This window comes from Rhodnius prolixus, unplaced genomic scaffold, assembly GCF_049639745.1.
Source record: "Rhodnius prolixus isolate KJV_2025 unplaced genomic scaffold, Rpr scaffold_11, whole genome shotgun sequence".
NCBI classification, from domain to species: Eukaryota; Metazoa; Arthropoda; class Insecta; order Hemiptera; family Reduviidae; genus Rhodnius; species Rhodnius prolixus.
The window spans coordinates 3,025,556-3,046,755 of NW_027411625.1; the positions used below are offsets into that span (position 1 = coordinate 3,025,556).

A 21,200-nucleotide genomic window follows, 5' to 3' on the forward strand; every position below is an offset into this window, starting at 1 on the left:
TAAAGGAAAAAAATTGTCAAAAACCTTTGATAGCATTTCTCATCCTCTTCTTAGCTTCTCAGGCCCTACAGATCTATCTTTAACAAGGAAATTATTTTAAAAAAAAAAAATTTAAATAAAATTTAAATATTAATCATGCTACAGACTACAATCCCAAATCACCAATTCGGCGTTCGGAGTGGCTACTAAATAGCTGTCAGCAGGTTCTACAGGGCTGTTGATTTTCCTAATTCTTGTTAGTTAAAATTAACTGTTAGTTGATTAAACCAAATTCCTCAAACGGAAAAGTTCCTTTTTACACATTTAATTGTCCGTTTCCTCAAAAAATGGCTCATAAACTTTTTTGCAAACTTCGTATATACAATGTAAACACATAGATGCATAAGTTTGTAGAATATTAATAACAATCCTTTATTTTTATAATACCAAAAAAAAAAAAAAATTCAAAATTTATAATCTTAGGATATTGCATGGCTTATGGCTGTCTGCAGGAGTAGACTTTTAGATAAACAAAGAAAAATAAAAGAACGTAACTCCAAAGAAGATGAGGGTTGAAGTGCAATGAAGAATCAAAAAAAGTGCAGCAAACCAAACTCTAAAACTTCTACAAAAGAACAAAATAAATCATGAAATTTATTGAAATTAAAAATAAAAGGTAGTTAAATTTTAAGCTCTCCATTTTTAATTTTATATCTTAAATTCCAGGCAATCCTGGCAAATTAGCAATATAAAAGCTAGAAAGACTAGAACTACCCATGGATTCGGAGTCGGAGCTCCTCTAAAGTCGGACATAAAGTCAGAAAGTGATCGAGATCCTCCTGTATCCCATACTTGGCATCATCACCTTGCCGCTCCAACCAAGGAACACTATTTAACCTTAATAGCTCAGCTCGAATCTTAGCTAAAGTCTCTGAAGTTTAATTTAGCGTTAGCAATACGGCCAAAAAGAGAACTACAATCAACTATGTCCTGTAAAAAGGAGGAAACGCTCTGTCTTTCTGGTCCTTCTCACAGACTCCTCTGGAAAAGCAGCCCTCGCCCTTTATCCAAGAACGCAGCCAATTATGATAGCCACACATTGATGACGTCCGAGGATGAGTCGAATGCCAACGAATGTTTTTGTGCCAGGACATTCCAAAGATGGGAAAATGCTGCAAAGACGGAAAGCTGGCAGCATATTTGTAGAATATTGTTAATCGTTTTTTTTTTTTTTTTGGTAACTAATTTATTAACTGTGCCAATCTTTCGGACCTAGGGACTAGATCTTCATTAAGGCTTATGCTTATTTTCTAGTATCTAAACAGTCAGGACAGAAGACACATCAACCTTTAATGTTAATAATGCAAAAAGTATTATAATTGTCAGCATGCATAAGCCCTGAAATTGATCTTATCTCTAGATGGTAAGCTTAGCAAAAAATAAATGAAAAAAATTACGATTGAAATTGGCCCATAATCTTTCTTCCATCTTAACATTAGTTTTGGAAAAAAATTTGGAGCAGTTTTCGGGAAGGGTCGGAGAGTAGGCATCCCTCTTTAAAGTTATAATTTATAACATTTTACGATTAAAAATTGAACGGTTGGGTAAAAAATTAAAAATAACTCAAATGTTCGGAATATAAAGGTAATTTTTTAAATATAATTTTTAAGATTCGTTTAAATAAACGCTATTATATTGTATGTTTTTAATTGCATCACTGCGTGTAGCTATGTAATTAGTCAGCCACACAGTAATCTGAGACTATTACAAGCTTTGTAGCGGGAAGAGAAAGTAGTTGTGTGTGTGACTGTTTCGCATTTCATTTGTTTGTTTTCGTTTTTTGTTTACCAACTTAGAATGACTATGACTTCTTAGGATTTCATTTCTTTTTTTGGTTTAATAACCTAATTTTCATTAGTTAGAATCATGAACGGGAGTCTGAGTCGTGACCGGACGCCGTTTATTTCGTCAACTAAAAAAGTAAACCGTGCATAATCCAGTAAAAAAATATTTATTCGATTGTCACGATCCGAGTTGGCGATAATCCTTGCAAATATTACGTGCATTTGCAGAAGGGGTTTTGAACTAGTTTTTGTTTTTTGTCGCATTATTTTTTGTATTATTTATTTATACATGCAATGAATAAAGTAAAATGTAACTTTACAAAGATGCCTATCTCTTAAAGAAAACTTCTCCAAATTTTTTTTTAAAAACAAATGATATAAGTTAATAAATCATAATGTTTGCAGAGGCGAGTGGGTTGGTCATGTGGTCAAGAGCTTGGCTTAGTGTGTAGAAGATCACCAGTTCGAATCCCGCGTATTTCTACTCGTACTTTTTATTTGTTAGACAGACAACAATTGTTTGCAGTAAAGTATCCCCGTCCAACACACCAAATTGGTATTTAGACCGTTAAGCCCAGCCTGAAAAATTAGGCAATAACCTTTAATTGACCTACTAATGTTTGCATGATATATACGAAGTTTGCAGAAGAGGTAAACAGCCATTTTCGAGAAAATGGACAATAAAACAAATCCATGTGTAAAGAGATAGTTCCGGTTTAGGAATTTTCTTTAAACTGGATTTTTAGCTATTAAATTTAACCTTTTTTTTTAACAGTACACAAGAGTTAGGACTGTTGCGCTTGCTGCATATTGAGTGGTAACTCTGAAAGCAATAAATTGAAATCCAAATTGGTATTTTGAGATTATAGACTGTGGCATGATTACTATTTAAATGTTTTTTTTTTTTTTTTTAAATAATTTTCTTATTAAAGATAGAAGACAGACAGAAGTTTAGTAGGTTTATTGGGTTCGAGGATCATTTTTGCTGCGGATTATTTCCCAAATCCGTCAATTACCAAAAAATGCCATTTTTGTAAAGAGGATCTAACCACCCCTTATCCGGAAGTAAGCTAAATCAAATTTTTTAAACAAAAGTAATAAAGAAATGTACAAAAGTAAAAAAAAAATCACTAGACAGTGAGCTGTAAGAAGCTCCTAGGAAGAGAAAATCTAAGACTAGCATGATATCTTCTATTATTATTATTATTTTTTTAAATGATTTAAAGCGCGTCAACATCTAAGGTTATTGGCGCCCGTAGCTTTTTTCAGTGCACTGCCGCCCTCCGGACAGTGTTCTCTCGTTATAGACAATACTGTCCATCACAGGACAGTGAGCTGTAAGAAGCTCCTAGGAAGAGAAAATCTAAGACTAGCATGATATCTTCTATTATTATTATTTTTTTTTTAAATGATTTAAAGCGCGTCAACATCTAAGGTTATTGGCGCCCGTAGCTTTTTTCAGTGCACTGCCGCCCTCCGGACAGTGTTCTCTCGTTATAGACAATACTGTCCATCACAGGACAGTGAGCTGTAAGAAGCTCCTAGGAAGAGAAAATCTAAGACTAGCATGATATCTTCTATTATTATTATTTTTTTTTTAAATGATTTAAAGCGCGTCAACATCTAAGGTTATTGGCGCCCGTAGCTTTTTTCAGTGCACTGCCGCCCTCCGGACAGTGTTCCCTCGTTATAGACAATACTGTCCATCACAGGACAGTGAGCTGTAAGAAGCTCCTAGGAAGAGAAAATCTAAGACTAGCATGATATCTTCTATTATTATTATTTTTTTTTTAAATGATTTAAAGCGCGTCAACATCTAAGGTTATTGGCGCCCGTAGCTTTTTTCAGTGCACTGCCGGCCTCCGGACAGTGTTCTCTCGTTATAGACAATACTGTCCATCACAGGACAGTGAGCTGTAAGAAGCTCCTAGGAAGAGAAAATCTAAGACTAGCATGATATCTTCTATTATTATTATTTTTTTTTTAAATGATTTAAAGCGCGTCAACATCTAAGGTTATTGGCGCCCGTAGCTTTTTTCAGTGCACTGCCGCCCTCCGGACAGTGTTCTCTCGTTATAGACAATACTGTCCATCACAGGACAGTGAGCTGTAAGAAGCTCCTAGGAAGAGAAAATCTAAGACTAGCATGATATCTTCTATTATTATTATTTTTTTTTTAAATGATTTAAAGCGCGTCAACATCTAAGGTTATTGGCGCCCGTAGCTTTTTTCAGTGCACTGCCGCCCTCCGGACAGTGTTCTCTCGTTATAGACAATACTGTCCATCACAGGACAGTGAGCTGTAAGAAGCTCCTAGGAAGAGAAAATCTAAGACTAGCATGATATCTTCTATTATTATTATTTTTTTTTTAAATGATTTAAAGCGCGTCAACATCTAAGGTTATTGGCGCCCGTAGCTTTTTTCAGTGCACTGCCGCCCTCCGGACAGTGTTCTCTCGTTATAGACAATACTGTCCATCACAGGACAGTGAGCTGTAAGAAGCTCCTAGGAAGAGAAAATCTAAGACTAGCATGATATCTTCTATTATTATTATTTTTTTTTTAAATGATTTAAAGCGCGTCAACATCTAAGGTTATTGGCGCCCGTAGCTTTTTTCAGTGCACTGCCGCCCTCCGGACAGTGTTCTCTCGTTATAGACAATACTGTCCATCACAGGACAGTGAGCTGTAAGAAGCTCCTAGGAAGAGAAAATCTAAGACTAGCATGATATCTTCTATTATTATTATTTTTTTTTTAAATGATTTAAAGCGCGTCAACATCTAAGGTTATTGGCGCCCGTAGCTTTTTTCAGTGCACTGCCGCCCTCCGGACAGTGTTCTCTCGTTATAGACAATACTGTCCATCACAGGACAGTGAGCTGTAAGAAGCTCCTAGGAAGAGAAAATCTAAGACTAGCATGATATCTTCTATTATTATTATTTTTTTTTTAAATGATTTAAAGCGCGTCAACATCTAAGGTTATTGGCGCCCGTAGCTTTTTTCAGTGCACTGCCGCCCTCCGGACAGTGTTCTCTCGTTATAGACAATACTGTCCATCACAGGACAGTGAGCTGTAAGAAGCTCCTAGGAAGAGAAAATCTAAGACTAGCATGATATCTTCTATTATTATTATTTTTTTTTTAAATGATTTAAAGCGCGTCAACATCTAAGGTTATTGGCGCCCGTAGCTTTTTTCAGTGCACTGCCGCCCTCCGGACAGTGTTCTCTCGTTATAGACAATACTGTCCATCACAGGACAGTGAGCTGTAAGAAGCTCCTAGGAAGAGAAAATCTAAGACTAGCATGATATCTTCTATTATTATTATTTTTTTTTTAAATGATTTAAAGCGCGTCAACATCTAAGGTTATTGGCGCCCGTAGCTTTTTTCAGTGCACTGCCGGCCTCCGGACAGTGTTCTCTCGTTATAGACAATACTGTCCATCACAGGACAGTGAGCTGTAAGAAGCTCCTAGGAAGAGAAAATCTAAGACTAGCATGATATCTTCTATTATTATTATTTTTTTTTTAAATGATTTAAAGCGCGTCAACATCTAAGGTTATTGGCGCCCGTAGCTTTTTTCAGTGCACTGCCGCCCTCCGGACAGTGTTCTCTCGTTATAGACAATACTGTCCATCACAGGACAGTGAGCTGTAAGAAGCTCCTAGGAAGAGAAAATCTAAGACTAGCATGATATCTTCTATTATTATTATTTTTTTTTTAAATGATTTAAAGCGCGTCAACATCTAAGGTTATTGGCGCCCGTAGCTTTTTTCAGTGCACTGCCGCCCTCCGGACAGTGTTCTCTCGTTATAGACAATACTGTCCATCACAGGACAGTGAGCTGTAAGAAGCTCCTAGGAAGAGAAAATCTAAGACTAGCATGATATCTTCTATTATTATTATTTTTTTTTTAAATGATTTAAAGCGCGTCAACATCTAAGGTTATTGGCGCCCGTAGCTTTTTTCAGTGCACTGCCGCCCTCCGGACAGTGTTCTCTCGTTATAGACAATACTGTCCATCACAGGACAGTGAGCTGTAAGAAGCTCCTAGGAAGAGAAAATCTAAGACTAGCATGATATCTTCTATTATTATTATTTTTTTTTTAAATGATTTAAAGCGCGTCAACATCTAAGGTTATTGGCGCCCGTAGCTTTTTTCAGTGCACTGCCGCCCTCCGGACAGTGTTCTCTCGTTATAGACAATACTGTCCATCACAGGACAGTGAGCTGTAAGAAGCTCCTAGGAAGAGAAAATCTAAGACTAGCATGATATCTTCTATTATTATTATTTTTTTTTTAAATGATTTAAAGCGCGTCAACATCTAAGGTTATTGGCGCCCGTAGCTTTTTTCAGTGCACTGCCGCCCTCCGGACAGTGTTCTCTCGTTATAGACAATACTGTCCATCACAGGACAGTGAGCTGTAAGAAGCTCCTAGGAAGAGAAAATCTAAGACTAGCATGATATCTTCTATTATTATTATTTTTTTTTTAAATGATTTAAAGCGCGTCAACATCTAAGGTTATTGGCGCCCGTAGCTTTTTTCAGTGCACTGCCGGCCTCCGGACAGTGTTCTCTCGTTATAGACAATACTGTCCATCACAGGACAGTGAGCTGTAAGAAGCTCCTAGGAAGAGAAAATCTAAGACTAGCATGATATCTTCTATTATTATTATTTTTTTTTTAAATGATTTAAAGCGCGTCAACATCTAAGGTTATTGGCGCCCGTAGCTTTTTTCAGTGCACTGCCGCCCTCCGGACAGTGTTCTCTCGTTATAGACAATACTGTCCATCACAGGACAGTGAGCTGTAAGAAGCTCCTAGGAAGAGAAAATCTAAGACTAGCATGATATCTTCTATTATTATTATTTTTTTTTTAAATGATTTAAAGCGCGTCAACATCTAAGGTTATTGGCGCCCGTAGCTTTTTTCAGTGCACTGCCGCCCTCCGGACAGTGTTCTCTCGTTATAGACAATACTGTCCATCACAGGACAGTGAGCTGTAAGAAACTTCTAGGAAGAGAGAATCTAAGAGACCAGCAACTGGATTCAAACCGGGACCTCCGCGTGGGAGTCCAGTATGCTAACCTCATAGCTAATCTCTTCCTTACTATAATATTATTGTGGCGTCTTGTATTGGCACTTATATAACTGAAATATCAAACTTTAATTTTATGAAATTTATCGTTTTTTCAAGTTACAGTAGATTGATTCCCACGCAATAGACCAATTTGTAAAACCTCTTTTTTTGCAGGATTCACGGAATCTGACGGCGGATATTTCCTGTAATATCGTAAATCTGCACGATTCCTTACTGACAGAGAAAGAAAATACGGTGTCTTACCATCCTTAAGGGAGAGCTATATTGAGTCCTTGATCCTTTCCACCTGCTGCATCATTCTTATCAATCCCTGCGCATGTTTTAAACTCACCATATGTACTTCATTGTGATTATTTCACTAAAAGTTCCTAAGTCATGGGCGAATGACCGTGCCCTTTGAAAATACTCCCTGTGCGTAGTAAACCATTACAGACTCAGCTGTTAATAGGTCTATGCTCTTCTCAAATGGACTAAATATCCTTGCCCTTTAAGAACTAATTAGTTTTTTTCTCCCTCTCTTTTATAACCATGTCAAGGTTGGTTATTTAGTGAGGTACAATCAACAATCAACCGCTGTATTATTATAACCAGCACATAACTTTACCGAAGTTTGGAAGGTTATATGCTAAAGTACACAAAGTACAAATCGATGCTCGCAACGCTATCATCTAATCTAAGCCTGTAAACGTTATACATCATTTTTATTACTGACTTTGTTTGTAATCTTTTGATTTTATTATTATTTTTTTTAATTAGTTGAAACGTTATTTGTATTATAATTATTTAATGCATTCTTTTATTTATTAACCATTTTTCTAGAAAAAATATAATAATGTATGCTTTATATATGAAGTTTAAGCAAGACTATGATGCCTTGGCTGTGAAAAACAAAGAACTAAAGAGACTCTTTGCTTCGGTAGAAATCAGATTACTCTGATCACAGGCCTATTCACAGGGCATGGTAGGTTCGTTCAGTAAGTATCTGCGCAAAGTGGGGTTTATTAGCTCGGGCAGATTGTGTCAGGAAGAGGAGGAAACGGCCTCTCACTGGCTGATGCGCTATGAAAACTTTATATCTTTGAGACCAAAGGAGATAGTAGCGCAAAAAGAACTGGTAGGGAAGTCCTCAACTTTCTTAGTAGTGGAGGTTTCGCCTAATAGATCCAAAAGGAGTACAATAAACCTCTTTTGAACGGCTGTGGTGCCGTAGGCCATAGGTTCCGTCCGGCTTTTGTAATCTTAATCTCACAAAGTTTATCTATAAACCCAAGAGTCATTTTGGGAAAAATCTCAAAAAGTGATCAACCCATCGAGTAAAGACGTATTTTTGTTAAAGAATTTTACCCTTTGCTGTTCGGTGGTGGTGAATATGCCAACTTCATACAGAACCCTTTAGAAAATGCATCGCACTTACGGAACCAGATTCTTAAAGCTATAACACTTAGTTAAGATTCATACACTATAAATTAGAATACATTCATACCTATACACAATTATGTACGGTTAGCCAGGAGGTTATCAACTGCTTTCTGTATCTGAGGAGGCACCTTTGAAGGCACAGTACATGCTTCACAAGTTGAGTAAAGTGCATTATTTGATAAATTAAGGAATAAGTTTGATCCTTTACATGAAAGATATTGATCACTTAAATAAGTGGCAGGTTTCCATTTTTTTTTGGTAATTAAACGCAACTCTCCCAAAATTACCAAATAATTTGTAACAGATGTAAAATTAATTTTTAGCCATTTTGTGTATGCTTGAGAACATCTAAAGCTCTTAACATTTGATTTTTCTTAGAAAAATCACTCGGAAAACGACTTATTTCCCGATATTAAGAAAAATACTAGCTTTACTGCCTTGGCAATATTTTTAGTAGAAAGAGGATGAAAATACATAAAAATGACCTATCGCGCGCTCTTATTTCTCTTTGATAACAAGTTAAAAAAATTGAAATATGATTAATGAATACCAGATTTTGAAATGGCCTAACACCTTTAATTTTAAAGATATCGAATGGCGGTTTCCGGTTTCTTTCATAACTTTTTATACTCTTTAAAACTGTGTATATGTAAATGGGGGTCAACTGCGAACCCTCACTTTTGGTCGCGCGTCAGCCGTGTATGCGGGCAGGAATTTAAAATCAAGTAACAACATATTCTGAAACTAGAGGTGACAGGCAACAAATTGTTTCCTCTACCATTTTTGGCTCAGATCAACCGATTAAGCATGAAATGAATTTGAGCCGTCTTAAAATGAACACCCTGTATATTATTAAATAATTTAATTTCTTTAAAAAAACTTTATTACATAATCTTTCTATTCGCTAAGAAGCCAAGGCCTCTTCTAGTGTATCCGGAATACTGTTACGCTGCCTACATATTCTGAACACTCCACAAGTGCATGTTGTACACTATTAAGGGTTCATTACATGAACTGCATGTGAAAGGGTTCTCCTAACACATAAGATAACCGTGTTATAACCTTTGTTAACAATCAAAAATATTCCCATTCTTAGAAGTGCTCTTAATCGAATTTTCAATTAAAAGTTATTTTAATAAAAGTTTTAGGGGAAAGCCATCAATATTTTGAATAGCTTATGCGCAACTAGTTTCACCGTAAGTAAAGAAAACTGTTGAAGATGATTTTGAGGAATTCTTAAAAACTGAAAATTTTTGATTGATTAAAGTGATACTTTAGCATGACCTTTTTTTATTTGCTAAAATCGTAATGTAGGTGGCGTATTCTGTTGTCACCTAACTGATATATCAAATTTGAATTTTTGGCGATTGTTTTCATTTAGAGGTTTCAGTTTTTAATTCGCACGCACAAAATACAGAGATCAATTTGTTAATAACACTTTTTTAAGACTTTGAAGTATTTTCAAAAAAGGGGTAGCCTACAGCTTCAAGAAGACTGAAACCAAGACTGTATCAAGATCTATGAAGAACTGAACTCCATTTGGCAAGTGTATCAATATGTGTAAAGCTCTTAGTGAGTTGGCCATATTTAATTACTAAATATGTAATATGTCCCATTTAAACGGGCCACTTTTGAAATAACTTTTAAACGAAGAAAGATATCGAAAAAAAACGAACACAAAGTTTGTGTTCTCTCTCTCTAGTCTGTGTTGGTGTTAAGTGTTTTTTTGATTTTATTGCCGCCGTACCCCTTAAATCAGGGGGTAGAAAGTGGAGATTTCCTTTTGATACCCACTTTTTACTTACTGTATTTAAAACTATTACACAAAATGAAGATAAATGCTGTTAATTAAAACTGTCCGGTAGGACAGTTGTATAAGGGTTGATTTCACTTCTATGTTTTAAACCGTTGACGAGATATTTCAATTATAAAGATTAAATTTTCGCCTTTTTTTTTTACCTATTTCTTTGTTAAACTTAAGGGGATAAAAATAATTATTATTATTTATTGCAATAACCCTAAACATTAGGGTGTTTCAAAAAAATGATCGACTTTTAAATTTTAAAGAGCGCCGGGCGGAAAATCAAGTTTCGTTCGAAATAGAGCAAAATCGATTAATATTTAGAGGTCGCTACCATCGATCAAAAAATTTTTGTTTTGCTTTTTTTTTATATATATAAAAAATCCTTATTAAATGTTTTGTATCTTTTTAAATTATTAGCAAAACATGTAATTGTACAAAGTTTATTTAAATATAATTTGCTATAAAGTCAAAGCAGTTGGAATCATTTTGATGGCCATTTTATTTTCAAAGTTATGAATAATTAAAGAAGCTGTATTTACAAAAAAAAAAAAAAATATATTAAGAAAAATATACCATTTTTGAAAAATGTCTATTATTAGTTAAAAATCACTTCATTTTTTATGTGTTTCGTACAGAATTTAAAAAACAAATAATTTTGGTTACTGAAGCGTCTAAATTAGGGAATATTTTGCATTTATTGTTATAATTTGAAATTAATTTACTATCAATCGATCAATTTCAATAATATGTATTATATTATTTTTATTACACAAATAGATTATTTTTCTCACTTAAAGTACACCAACAAAATTGGAATTGTAATGAAATGTAGAGGAGAACTTTTGAATTTGAATTATAAACCATTTGAATTAGACAAGGTACAGATGTGTTCAATGTGCAGCCTGAGAGAAATAGAAGATATTTATCATTTTTTAGCAGTATGCCCTATCCTGTGAAATCCTTTAGGAAAAAGTTTTTAAAAAAAGAAAATATGTCAAAAGAGGAATTGATAAACATTCTAAATGGGGAAAATTTAATAGGTTTATATAATTTTGTTATAAAAGCAGGGCAATACAGGAATTTTTTGATTTTAGAATTTAATTATTAATTTTAGGTTTTCTTTGTTTTTTGTTATTTTCATCTAGAAGAGACGTTTTTTAATTGAGGGTTAATTTATTTGTATTATTATGGAATTAAGATAAGTTTTTTGACAAACTAAAACTCCTGGCAGACGGTACGGAGTACCATGCTGTATATTTTTTCTTATTGTATGTAACATATAAATTGTAAATATATCTTAAATAAAAAAAAAATAATAATAAATAATATTTTTATAACATTTTTTTCTGATTCCCTAAAACTTAAAACGTGTATTTTTGGGGAAATTTTAATTTGGAAATCTGCATGGAAACAATAAGTTCTATCCTCTTAAGGAGAATAAGTAAAAAAACACATTTGTAACTAAGGCGCGTTAGTGGGGGGAACTATACTAGAGGCGGGAGTGGCTGGTTCCGGTAGCCAGCTGTAGGCTTCCCTCTAACTATCTGTTGCTCATACTTCCGCTCTATTGAATAACTATACTGCTTTATAAATAGAATTCTTACATGTTTCATGACATCATCTAACAGCAGCTGCCTGTTTTGGTTCTATCGCTTCCTCTACGCTCGTGGTGCGTTCGTGTTGAATTTTCAAAATAGATTTTTTATTTTTTCCTGGAGATACACATTTCAGCTTCTTCGACTAAGGATAAGAATATCCTTAGGCGATGCGTTAGATCAGAAGTCGCCAAAGTGGTCTATACAGGGTGAACCAGTAAGTAATGTCAATAGGCCTACTGTGTGTAGTACATCTAAAGTGGAGTTCAATGACGTATTGGCCAACTTCATATTTTCCACTGTTCTTGAGTGACGTCACTTTAAATTTGTTTTCTAAAATCATTACTTTTTTCCCAATAAAAATGTTATTACTCAGAAAGTTTTAGTCCGAATTCGATTCTGATGACACGGTTAGAAAGACAGATAAATTTCCGAAAAATTGACACCATTTTGAAGCATAAATTATTCTCCAAACTGCCTTAATCTTCCACCGAAACCTAGGAAAATAAAAGTAATCGAAATTTTTAAGAAAACTCATTAGGCTCTTATGTGATCATTTTCAGACCTAGGTACTGGCACTTTTTACAAAAGTTTCCTTGTCTAATGGGGTTTCAAACGGTATATCATTTTCCAGGATTCCTTTTATCTTCGTATGAGAAATTACGTTTGTTTTACAAGAAAACGTGTTCACGAGCATACAGCAGTGATACTCGTATTGTATTGTGTTGTTTAATTCATTAAACTCTTGGGGATGGAGCTGTAGTCAATTTTTAAAGTAGATTGTCTTAAAATAAGGTAGTCTAAGGTTACTTAAAAAAAAAAAATCTAAACTGAAATATTTGACAAAATGTTCGATTTTGAAACTAAGCAAATTAGCCTTCGATTATAAAAATAGCACTTGTTTAAAATATTTTCTAACACTCAAGAACAGAGAAAAATATGAAGTTGGCCAATACGTCTTTGAAGTCCACTTTAGATGTAGTTACTACACACAGTAGGCCTATGGACAATACTTACTGGTTCACCCTGTATAGATCCCCAGGGGTCTGTCCATTTAACAAAAGTAGGGGTCGATCTGAGCCAGGGGGTCGAAGGAAAAACAATTTCGAACCCAATATAGCGGAACCTTGCAAAGAAACACCAGGCACACACCCATCTCATTAATTAAGAAGCAATACTGGGAGTTACTTTACTTATTTATAATTACTTATTATTTAATAAATATTAAGGTATTTAAAATTCAACATTCAAGATATTTTTCATAAAACTATTTGTTACACAATGTAAAAGATAGATAGATTAGACTAGGGCGGCCTCCAAGGCCTACGCCACTGCGACCCCTTTGGATCTATTGTGGCTCCCCTCACTCTAGAACACGCCCTCCCGACATGTCCTTTTAATCAGACTCTTAATGCTGGAGAGCGACTCTTGGGTAAAGCTCACCAGGCCTTGGTCTTTTCCTCCCCGAGAAGTAACATCCTTAGTCAGGCAAACCCCTCACGCTGACACAACACGTGCAGTGCCGTTTCCTCCTCCTCTTCCTGACAGAACCTACAGAGGTTATCAACTTCCAGGCCCATGCGATGCATGTGTTTTCTGAGCCTGCAGTGGCCCGGTTAATAGGCCTACAATCACAGCCTTGACGTATTAATTCTGCATTCAGCATCGGCGAATAGCCTCTGATGAACTCCTTCGCCTGTCTCTGCCCAGTGGTGGCGTTGCCACCACTCCTGAGACCTACTCTGCACCCATAAGTTAATGGCCGCAGTCTTCACACACTTCGAAACCCCAAAACAGGGCTCCGGGGCCAACGAAGTGTCCCGCAGAGCCTTTCCGGGCCAATAAATCTGCCGCTTCGTTTCCCTTGTGTCCTGAATGACCAGGTACTCAAACTAGAAAGACCTTATTCTGGTCACTTAACAATGTAAAATTACTTTAAAATCATAAAATAAATGTACAAACACAGTAAACTGAAAATTACTTTTATGGGGGTCGATGGAGATTTCAAAAAATTATATAGGGGTCCATGATACAAAAAGTTTGGCGACCCCTGCGTTAGAGCCTCAATTTTTTTTTTTTTTTTTAATCTTTACTTTTGATTTTCTCTTCAATGTAAGAATTATCATCGAAAATATCCGTTTTGAAATCTTTTGAGCCCAACAAAGTTTTGTCTGTATGCAGAGTGTATAACTCAAAAACAAAAAACTCGCAAAAAGTTAAAATTTAACATGTTCGAGTCTATTGATAGGGTGCAGCCCAAAAAATAAGCTTTTGAACACAATTAGCCAAGAAAGCTTTATTAAAATCGATTTTTCATTTTTCTAAGATTTGTATGAATAATAATAATAAAATAAAATAACTAACCTCCATATGCCTTGATAAATTATGCATTTCAAATTTTGGATTCTGACAGGCGGTATTATTGAGCGGCTGTGGATCTCGACTTGATCCAATTGATGTCTGCACACAGCAAGACAGAGGTACTCGGAGACCAGGTAGAGATAATTCTCTCAGAGACCACCATGATGTACCATATTCATTACCGTTGACCACACCACAGCATTCAAACTGAAAAATAAAAAATAAAATTACTGAAATAAAATTACAAAATTAGTTCTACTAACTTTACAGACAATTTTTTTGAGATCATTTTCGGGGGTTGAGGGGTTTTGGAGGAATCTAATTGTAGGAGAGCTTAGATGCACCCAGAATTCTTTTTTTTTTGGTTTTGAGAAATAAATCGCTACTTTTGCATTTGAAAATTATTCTTTCATTTAGAAAAAACCTTTCTTAATAAAATAATCTTTTAAGCCAGGGGTCTTAAACCTTTCTACACTTTTAGGAACCCTTTTGGAGCTCATGGTCTTTCTTGAAGGAACCTCATGTTTAAGTAGCAGATGAAATAGTTTATCAAAGCTTTTGTTCCACGCAAATTAGCAAAATTATTCTTGTATCTTTATTTAATCTTAATGCAAACATCTTAATAAGAGAATGAATATGAATAATTAGCAAAAGGAACTAAAAGGAAAGCATCTTGATTGGTGTATTTGAAGCGCGTGACTTTTACCGAATTTCAAGATTTTATTTGATCAATAAACTATTTATTTATATTTACGAGGGTCGTTTGAAAAGTCCGTGCAAAAATAAAAACTACTTAATTTTTTGGGGTAAACCTTTTTTATTTTTCAACATAGTCTCCTTTTAGGCTTATACACTTCGTCCAACGCTGCTCTAGTTTGTTGATCCCTTCCGAATAATAGGATTTGTCCAAGTCTGAAAAATAGCCATTCGTTTCTGCAATCACCTCCTCGTTTTAATAAAATCTTTTTCCCGCCAGCCATTTCTTCATATTGTGGAAGAAATAGTAGTCCGAGGGAGCCAAGTCTGGAGAATAGGGGGGATGTGAAACGAGTTGGAACCCTATTTCCATTAATTTTGCGACCACAACTGCTGAGGTGTAAGCTGGTGCGTTGTCGTGATGGAAAAGGACTTTTTTGTGGGCCAATCGTGGGCGTTTTCCTTGCAGCTCGGTTTTCAAACGGTCCAATAACGATGAATAATATGCACCTGTAATAGTTTTACCCTTTTCCAGATATTCGATGAGGATTATTCCTTGCGAATCCCAAAAGACAGTCGCCATAATCTTTCCGGCCGAAGGAACGGTCTTCGCCTTTTTTGGCGCAGATTCCCCCTTGGTAACCCATTGTTTAGATTGTACTTTGGTCTCAGGAGTGTAGTGATGTATCCATGTTTCATCCACAGTGACGAAACGACGCTTAAAGTCCTGCGGATTCTTCTGGAACAGCTGCAAACCGTCCTTGCAACACTTCACACGATTTCGTTTTTGGTCAAGCGTGAGCAATCGCGGCACCCATCTTGCGGATAGCTTTGTCATGTCCAAATGTTGATGCAAAATATTATGTACCCGTTCATTCGAGATGCCCACAGCACTAGCAATCTCACGCACCTTCACTCTTCTGTCATCCATCACCATATCATGGATTTTATCAATGATTTCTGGAGTAGTAACCTCAACAGGGCGTCCAGAACGTTCAGCGTCACTTGTGCCATATGGCCACTCCGAAAATTTTGAAACCACTTATAAACTGTTCTAATCGAAGGTGCAGAGTCACCATAATGTTTATCAAGCTTCTCTTTAGTCTCCTGAGGCGTTTTGCCTTTCATAAAGTAGTGTTTAATCAACACACGAAATTCTTTTTCGTCCATTTTTTGAAAATCACTCGACTTCCTCGATTCAAACGAATGCCAAACACAAAGAAATAGACCGATCTGTGAAACTTGGTGTGTGTTCTTCCAAGAGATGCTACTAACTAAACATAACCTCGATACGCGCCAGTAGTGCTATCTCTCTGACTTTGCACGGACTTTTCAAACGACCCTCGTATTTCTTACAATCAACAGCCTTTTTATATCCAACTTATATTAATATTGTAATTTATACTTAAATATTATATTAATCTAATATTTTAATAAGACAGTCCACTACCCCGTTCCTACATGAAAAATTCCTTGTATAGATAATTTCCATTTTACGTGCGTTTTTGGCTGAACAAATAATGATCACTTGCGGAACCCCTGTCCAATGTCCCTAGGGTTTCGTGGAACAAAGGTTGAAGACCCCCAGCTTTAAGCGATATAATAAACATCAGTTTATAATTTCTTTTGTAATTATTTTCTCAGAAATAAATCTTATCAAGAAAGTGATTATGTTACGTCATGAATAAAGAAATAGTTTTAAAGTAAAAACATTATCAAATTCTATTTAATATTGGCTTCCGGGCAGCTTTAGAGATGTTGACGAAAAAATTGGGTGGTCTCATCTATGGGAGGGAGACTGTTGTTCATTAAGCTACGCGTATGATCCAGTCATTGCCTCGCAAGATGAAGAAGACGCAAGCTATACCACTAACAAACTAATAGAAGTATGTCTGAATGATTTTCCTATAGGCTAACTAGGCTTCAGCCTAGGGCCTCAAGATTAAGAGGGGCCTACATTCAAATTGTTAGCAAAATTAAGTGCAATTTGTAACCTTTGACTTCCTTATTTTAAGACAATCTACTTTAAAAATTGACTATTAGTCCATCTAAAAGAGTTTTCAATGAATTAAACAACTTGATAAACTAACACTGTTGAGTGCTCGTGAACACGTTTTCTTGTAAAACAAACGTAATTTCTCATAAGAAGATGAAAGGAATCCCGGAAAATGATATACCGTTAGAAAGCCCATTAAACAAGGAAACTTTTATAAAAAGTGCCAGCACCTAGGTCTGATAATGATCACGTAAGGGCCTAATGAGTTTTCTTGAAAATTTCGATTACTTTTATTTTACCAGTATCCGGAGGAAGATTGTGGCTGTTTGGAGAATAACTTATGCTTCGAAATGGTGTCAATTTTTAGAAAATTTATCTGTCTTTCTAACCGTGTCATCAGAATCGAATTCGGACTAAAACTTTCTGAGTAATAACATTTTTATTGGAAAAAAGTAATGATTTTAGAAAACAAATTTAAAGTGACGTCACTCAAGAACAGTGGAAAATATGAAGTTGACCAATACGTCATTGAACTCCACTTTAGATGTACTACACACAGTAGGCCTATGGACAATACTTACTGGTTCACCCTGTATATCACAGTAGTGATGTATTTTATTATGTAATTTAAAAACTTTAAAATGGGAGGTGAAAGGGCCTCATAAGTGGAATAGCATAGGGCCTCTTTTCATCTAAATCCAGCCCTGATCAGAACACATCAGGTAGGTCACCCTACCTGAAGCCAGGTAGCTGTTCGAAGTAGAAATGAGATTGTTGAATAAGGAACCCATTTGGGTTGGTTTCTCGGCTGAGCTTGAACAAGAAATACGGCTCTTTTGCTTTTTAATCTATCTATATGCGCTAATGGGATCGCCAGCTACTTCTATTAGACGGAGACACTCTTGGATTTGGAGGTTTCAGATGATTCTGAGTGGGTAGAGAGGATGGCGCTATCGTCTGCATGGGTATTAACATGGTTAGAAAAGAAATATCAACGGTATATGCAGCGTACAGGACCAAGGATGCTGTCTTGTGGGTCCAATTCTTCCAGTCTTTCTAATTTCATCAATAGAATCCTTCGAAAAAACAAAACCTCCAAAAATATTTTTTTAAATCTCGTACAATAAGTATTTTCTCTAATTTAATTGTAAAATTTGACCAGGAAAGTTGATTATTTTTGAGTTCTTGGGGAGTACAAACTCCCCAAGAAGAACTTGTAAGTTTCCAGAGTGCCACTACAAAACTGTAAACTACTCTACCAAACGTTCTGGAAACCGGGATTGCAGGTTTACAGCATAAATTTTTTTCCATGTGACTCCAAAATGACTGTGGACCAACAAACTCCTCCTTTACAAAGTGGGTCATCATGCCGATGTTGCTCTACGCCTGGACTTGTAGTAGCAACATCAAGAAACTCCAGTACAACGCAGAACAAATTTCTGAGACTCGCAACAGACTCTCCACGACGCACTAGAATTGACTCACTCCACGGAGACTGCGTCCATTATCCCCCGGTACACTCCTATATCCAAAATCGTCTGCTCAAACTCCTTTCCATCCTAGACTGCCATCCTAATCCACTCTGCGGCGACATAACCTCCCCTACAGATCCTTCTATAATATACAGACACAGAAGACTAACACATATCCTCCTCTAACTCTCTACACTAGCTGCAGGTTTTTCCTCTCCTTTTTTCCCTGCATTCCAATCCTCCTCACCTAACTTTTCTCTTACTTCACTTAGTTAAGAAGGTTGAAATGTATAATACTTCTGTATTCATTTTATGTATTTATTTATTGTAATAAATATTTATTCTATTCCATATTCTTATTCTTTTTTTTTTTTTTTAATGATTAAAGGCGCGTCCACATCTAAGGTTATTGGCACCCGGAGCTTTTTTCAGTGCACTGCCGGCCTCCGGACAGTGTTCTCTCGTTACAGACAACACTGTCCATCACCGGACAGTGGGCTGTAAGAAGCTCCTAGGAAGAGAAAATCTAAGGGTCAGCAGCTGGATTCGAACCCGGGTCCTCCGCATGGGAGTCCAGTATGCTAACCTCATAGCTAATCCCTTCCCTCTCTTATTCTTCTAATTTTTTTTTTATTTTTCCTTTGATTTTTCTCCAAAAAAAATCAAAAAAAAAACAGCTGTTTCTATTTTCTTTAAAGACAAAATTTACGAAAATTAATCTCAGACCCAAATAATATCCAATGAATGGAACAATATGAAAAAAATCGAAGAAATTCTTTTATAAATAACGAGAAAAGAATTTTATGAACAAAGTTTGTTACACAGACAATTATTTAAGTGCAGCAAAAATGCTTACACGAAACAATTATTTTATCGCGACCTTGGCAAGGAGTCGTAATTTACTCCATTCTATTGTTGTTAACATGAGTTACGTCAGCTATGTTTATCACCCAATAAAACTTGATGTTCTATCGATGCAAAAAAAAAAAAACACGTAGCATGAACTAAAACTGCCTCCTTGATTATTCCTCTTCTCGAAGAACGTTGAATTTCTTGAACACGAATTTCTCTTTTAATTTATAAATAAAAACTTAAACTTTTCAAATAAATATTCTTGTTAGGAAAAGGAATAGCTAAGCGGTTAGCGTATTGGATTCATACGCGGTAGTTCCGGGTTCGAATCCAGCTGCTGGCCCTTAGATTTTCTCTTCCTAGGAGCTTCTTACAGCTAACTGTCCGGTGATGGACAGTGTTGTCTGTAACGAGAGAACTCTGTCCGAAGGCTGACAGTGCACGATAAAAGCTCTGGGCGCAAATAACCTTAGACGTTGACGCGCCCTTAAATCATTAAAAAAAGAAAACAAATCTAGTGTGAATACACGAGACTTGCTTTTAACACTACAATTATCGATTTCCCAACTTATCATTGTTTTTAAACTCTGAATTTGGTAAGCACACTTAATAATACGTTCAAAAGAATCTAAACATACAACCTCAGAATTAATTACTTAAAATTTCTTTCTGTACAAGGGAAACGTTTGAAACAATATGAACAATGGAGTCACATTAGTGTACAATATTATGTATCATAACCAGATATCGAAAAGTTTGTCTCAATTTATAGTCAACATAGACAAATGTTTACAATTATCAGGTTAGGTTAAATGTTTTTAATCGATGTAATGGTAATTTTATAAGTAAAGAAACATTAGCTTTTAATGGTTTCATTTATATTAAGAAAAATAATAGAAAATGTGTAATAAAATAAGTTTAAAATACAAAAGAAATTTTAAATTCATCATTTTTTACAACTATATTAAAACTCTTCTTTTGAACAAGCTAAAAGAGATCCAGACATTATAACTGCATACCTTACCAAAATGACCCTTTGGGGTACCTTCCTTTTTCCATCTGCAGAAGGTCATAAAAGGAATTTTGATAGATAAGTAATTTCATTAAAAATTATTGATTTACTAATGTAATATACATATATTACATAATTGTAATATGCCTTCAGAGTAATTTTCTACTGTGGGTAGCCGATTTCAAACAAAACAATCTTGCATAATCGGGGCGAGTATTACGAAATTGGTTACAAAAGCGTGGATTTGTTAGGGAGAGTTCCCCAGTTCGAATCACGAGTAAAGCTATTTCTTATTCGTTAGAAAAAAAAAATGTTAATAGTTAATATGTGATTTCGGTTCTGTCCACGACACCTAATTCGTTAAGTTGGACGTTCAAGTCCCGCCTGAATAAAAATAGACAAGTATTTTACCTTTACATACTTTACATCGTCCTCTTCGATTTTACTTAGAGCTCTAGCATTGTGTAGCGTTATTGTTCTGCAGCGACAAAATTAACGTACGGAACTGTGAGTATAGATGATAGCAGAGTTGATATCTGATAGAGTAAAATATAATCTCTGATTAGTGTGCACAACGGAGCTGTGATACATGCAACATGGCCGAGTAGTGAAGAAGAGTTTTTATGTTCAGCAGCCACGAAATGGTATATTTTAAAGAAAAAACGCTTTAGAAAATATCATGTACATCCCATAAATAAAAAACGAAGTACTTTGGGTGAATTTCACCATTTATATAAGGAACTTATAAATTATCCGGATCGTTTTTTTTGAATATGTGTGGATGGGTCCACCCAGATTCGACTATATTTTAGAAAACAATGTCAAAATTAAGAAAACGTTGGAAAAATTGTCATGGAAATCCTATAAACATAGAAGAAAAACTAGTGATTACTCTAAGGTAATGGTTTTATAGAGAAAAAACAAATAAATACACATAAAAATAATTCCACAGCCATTCATGAGTAAAGACAGCACTAATTAATTTTTTTATACGTCCATTTTGAAGCTCCGATACTGGAGTTCAGCTAGCAGAAAAATGAAATATTTAATTCTATCATCTATGCTCG

The 21,200-nt window shown here is 35.4% G+C and overlaps 1 protein-coding gene across 1 annotated transcript in view; it reads right to left on the bottom strand.

Moving 5' to 3' along the window:
• Positions 1-21,200, bottom strand: part of Tsp68C (Tetraspanin 68C) — a 49,053-nt gene that overhangs the window by 17,957 nt on the left and 9,896 nt on the right. The window contains exon 4 of the mRNA XM_074137667.1: positions 14,109-14,312. Within this exon, the coding sequence (XP_073993768.1) occupies positions 14,109-14,312 (204 nt within the window). The remainder of the gene's footprint in view (positions 1-14,108; positions 14,313-21,200) is intronic.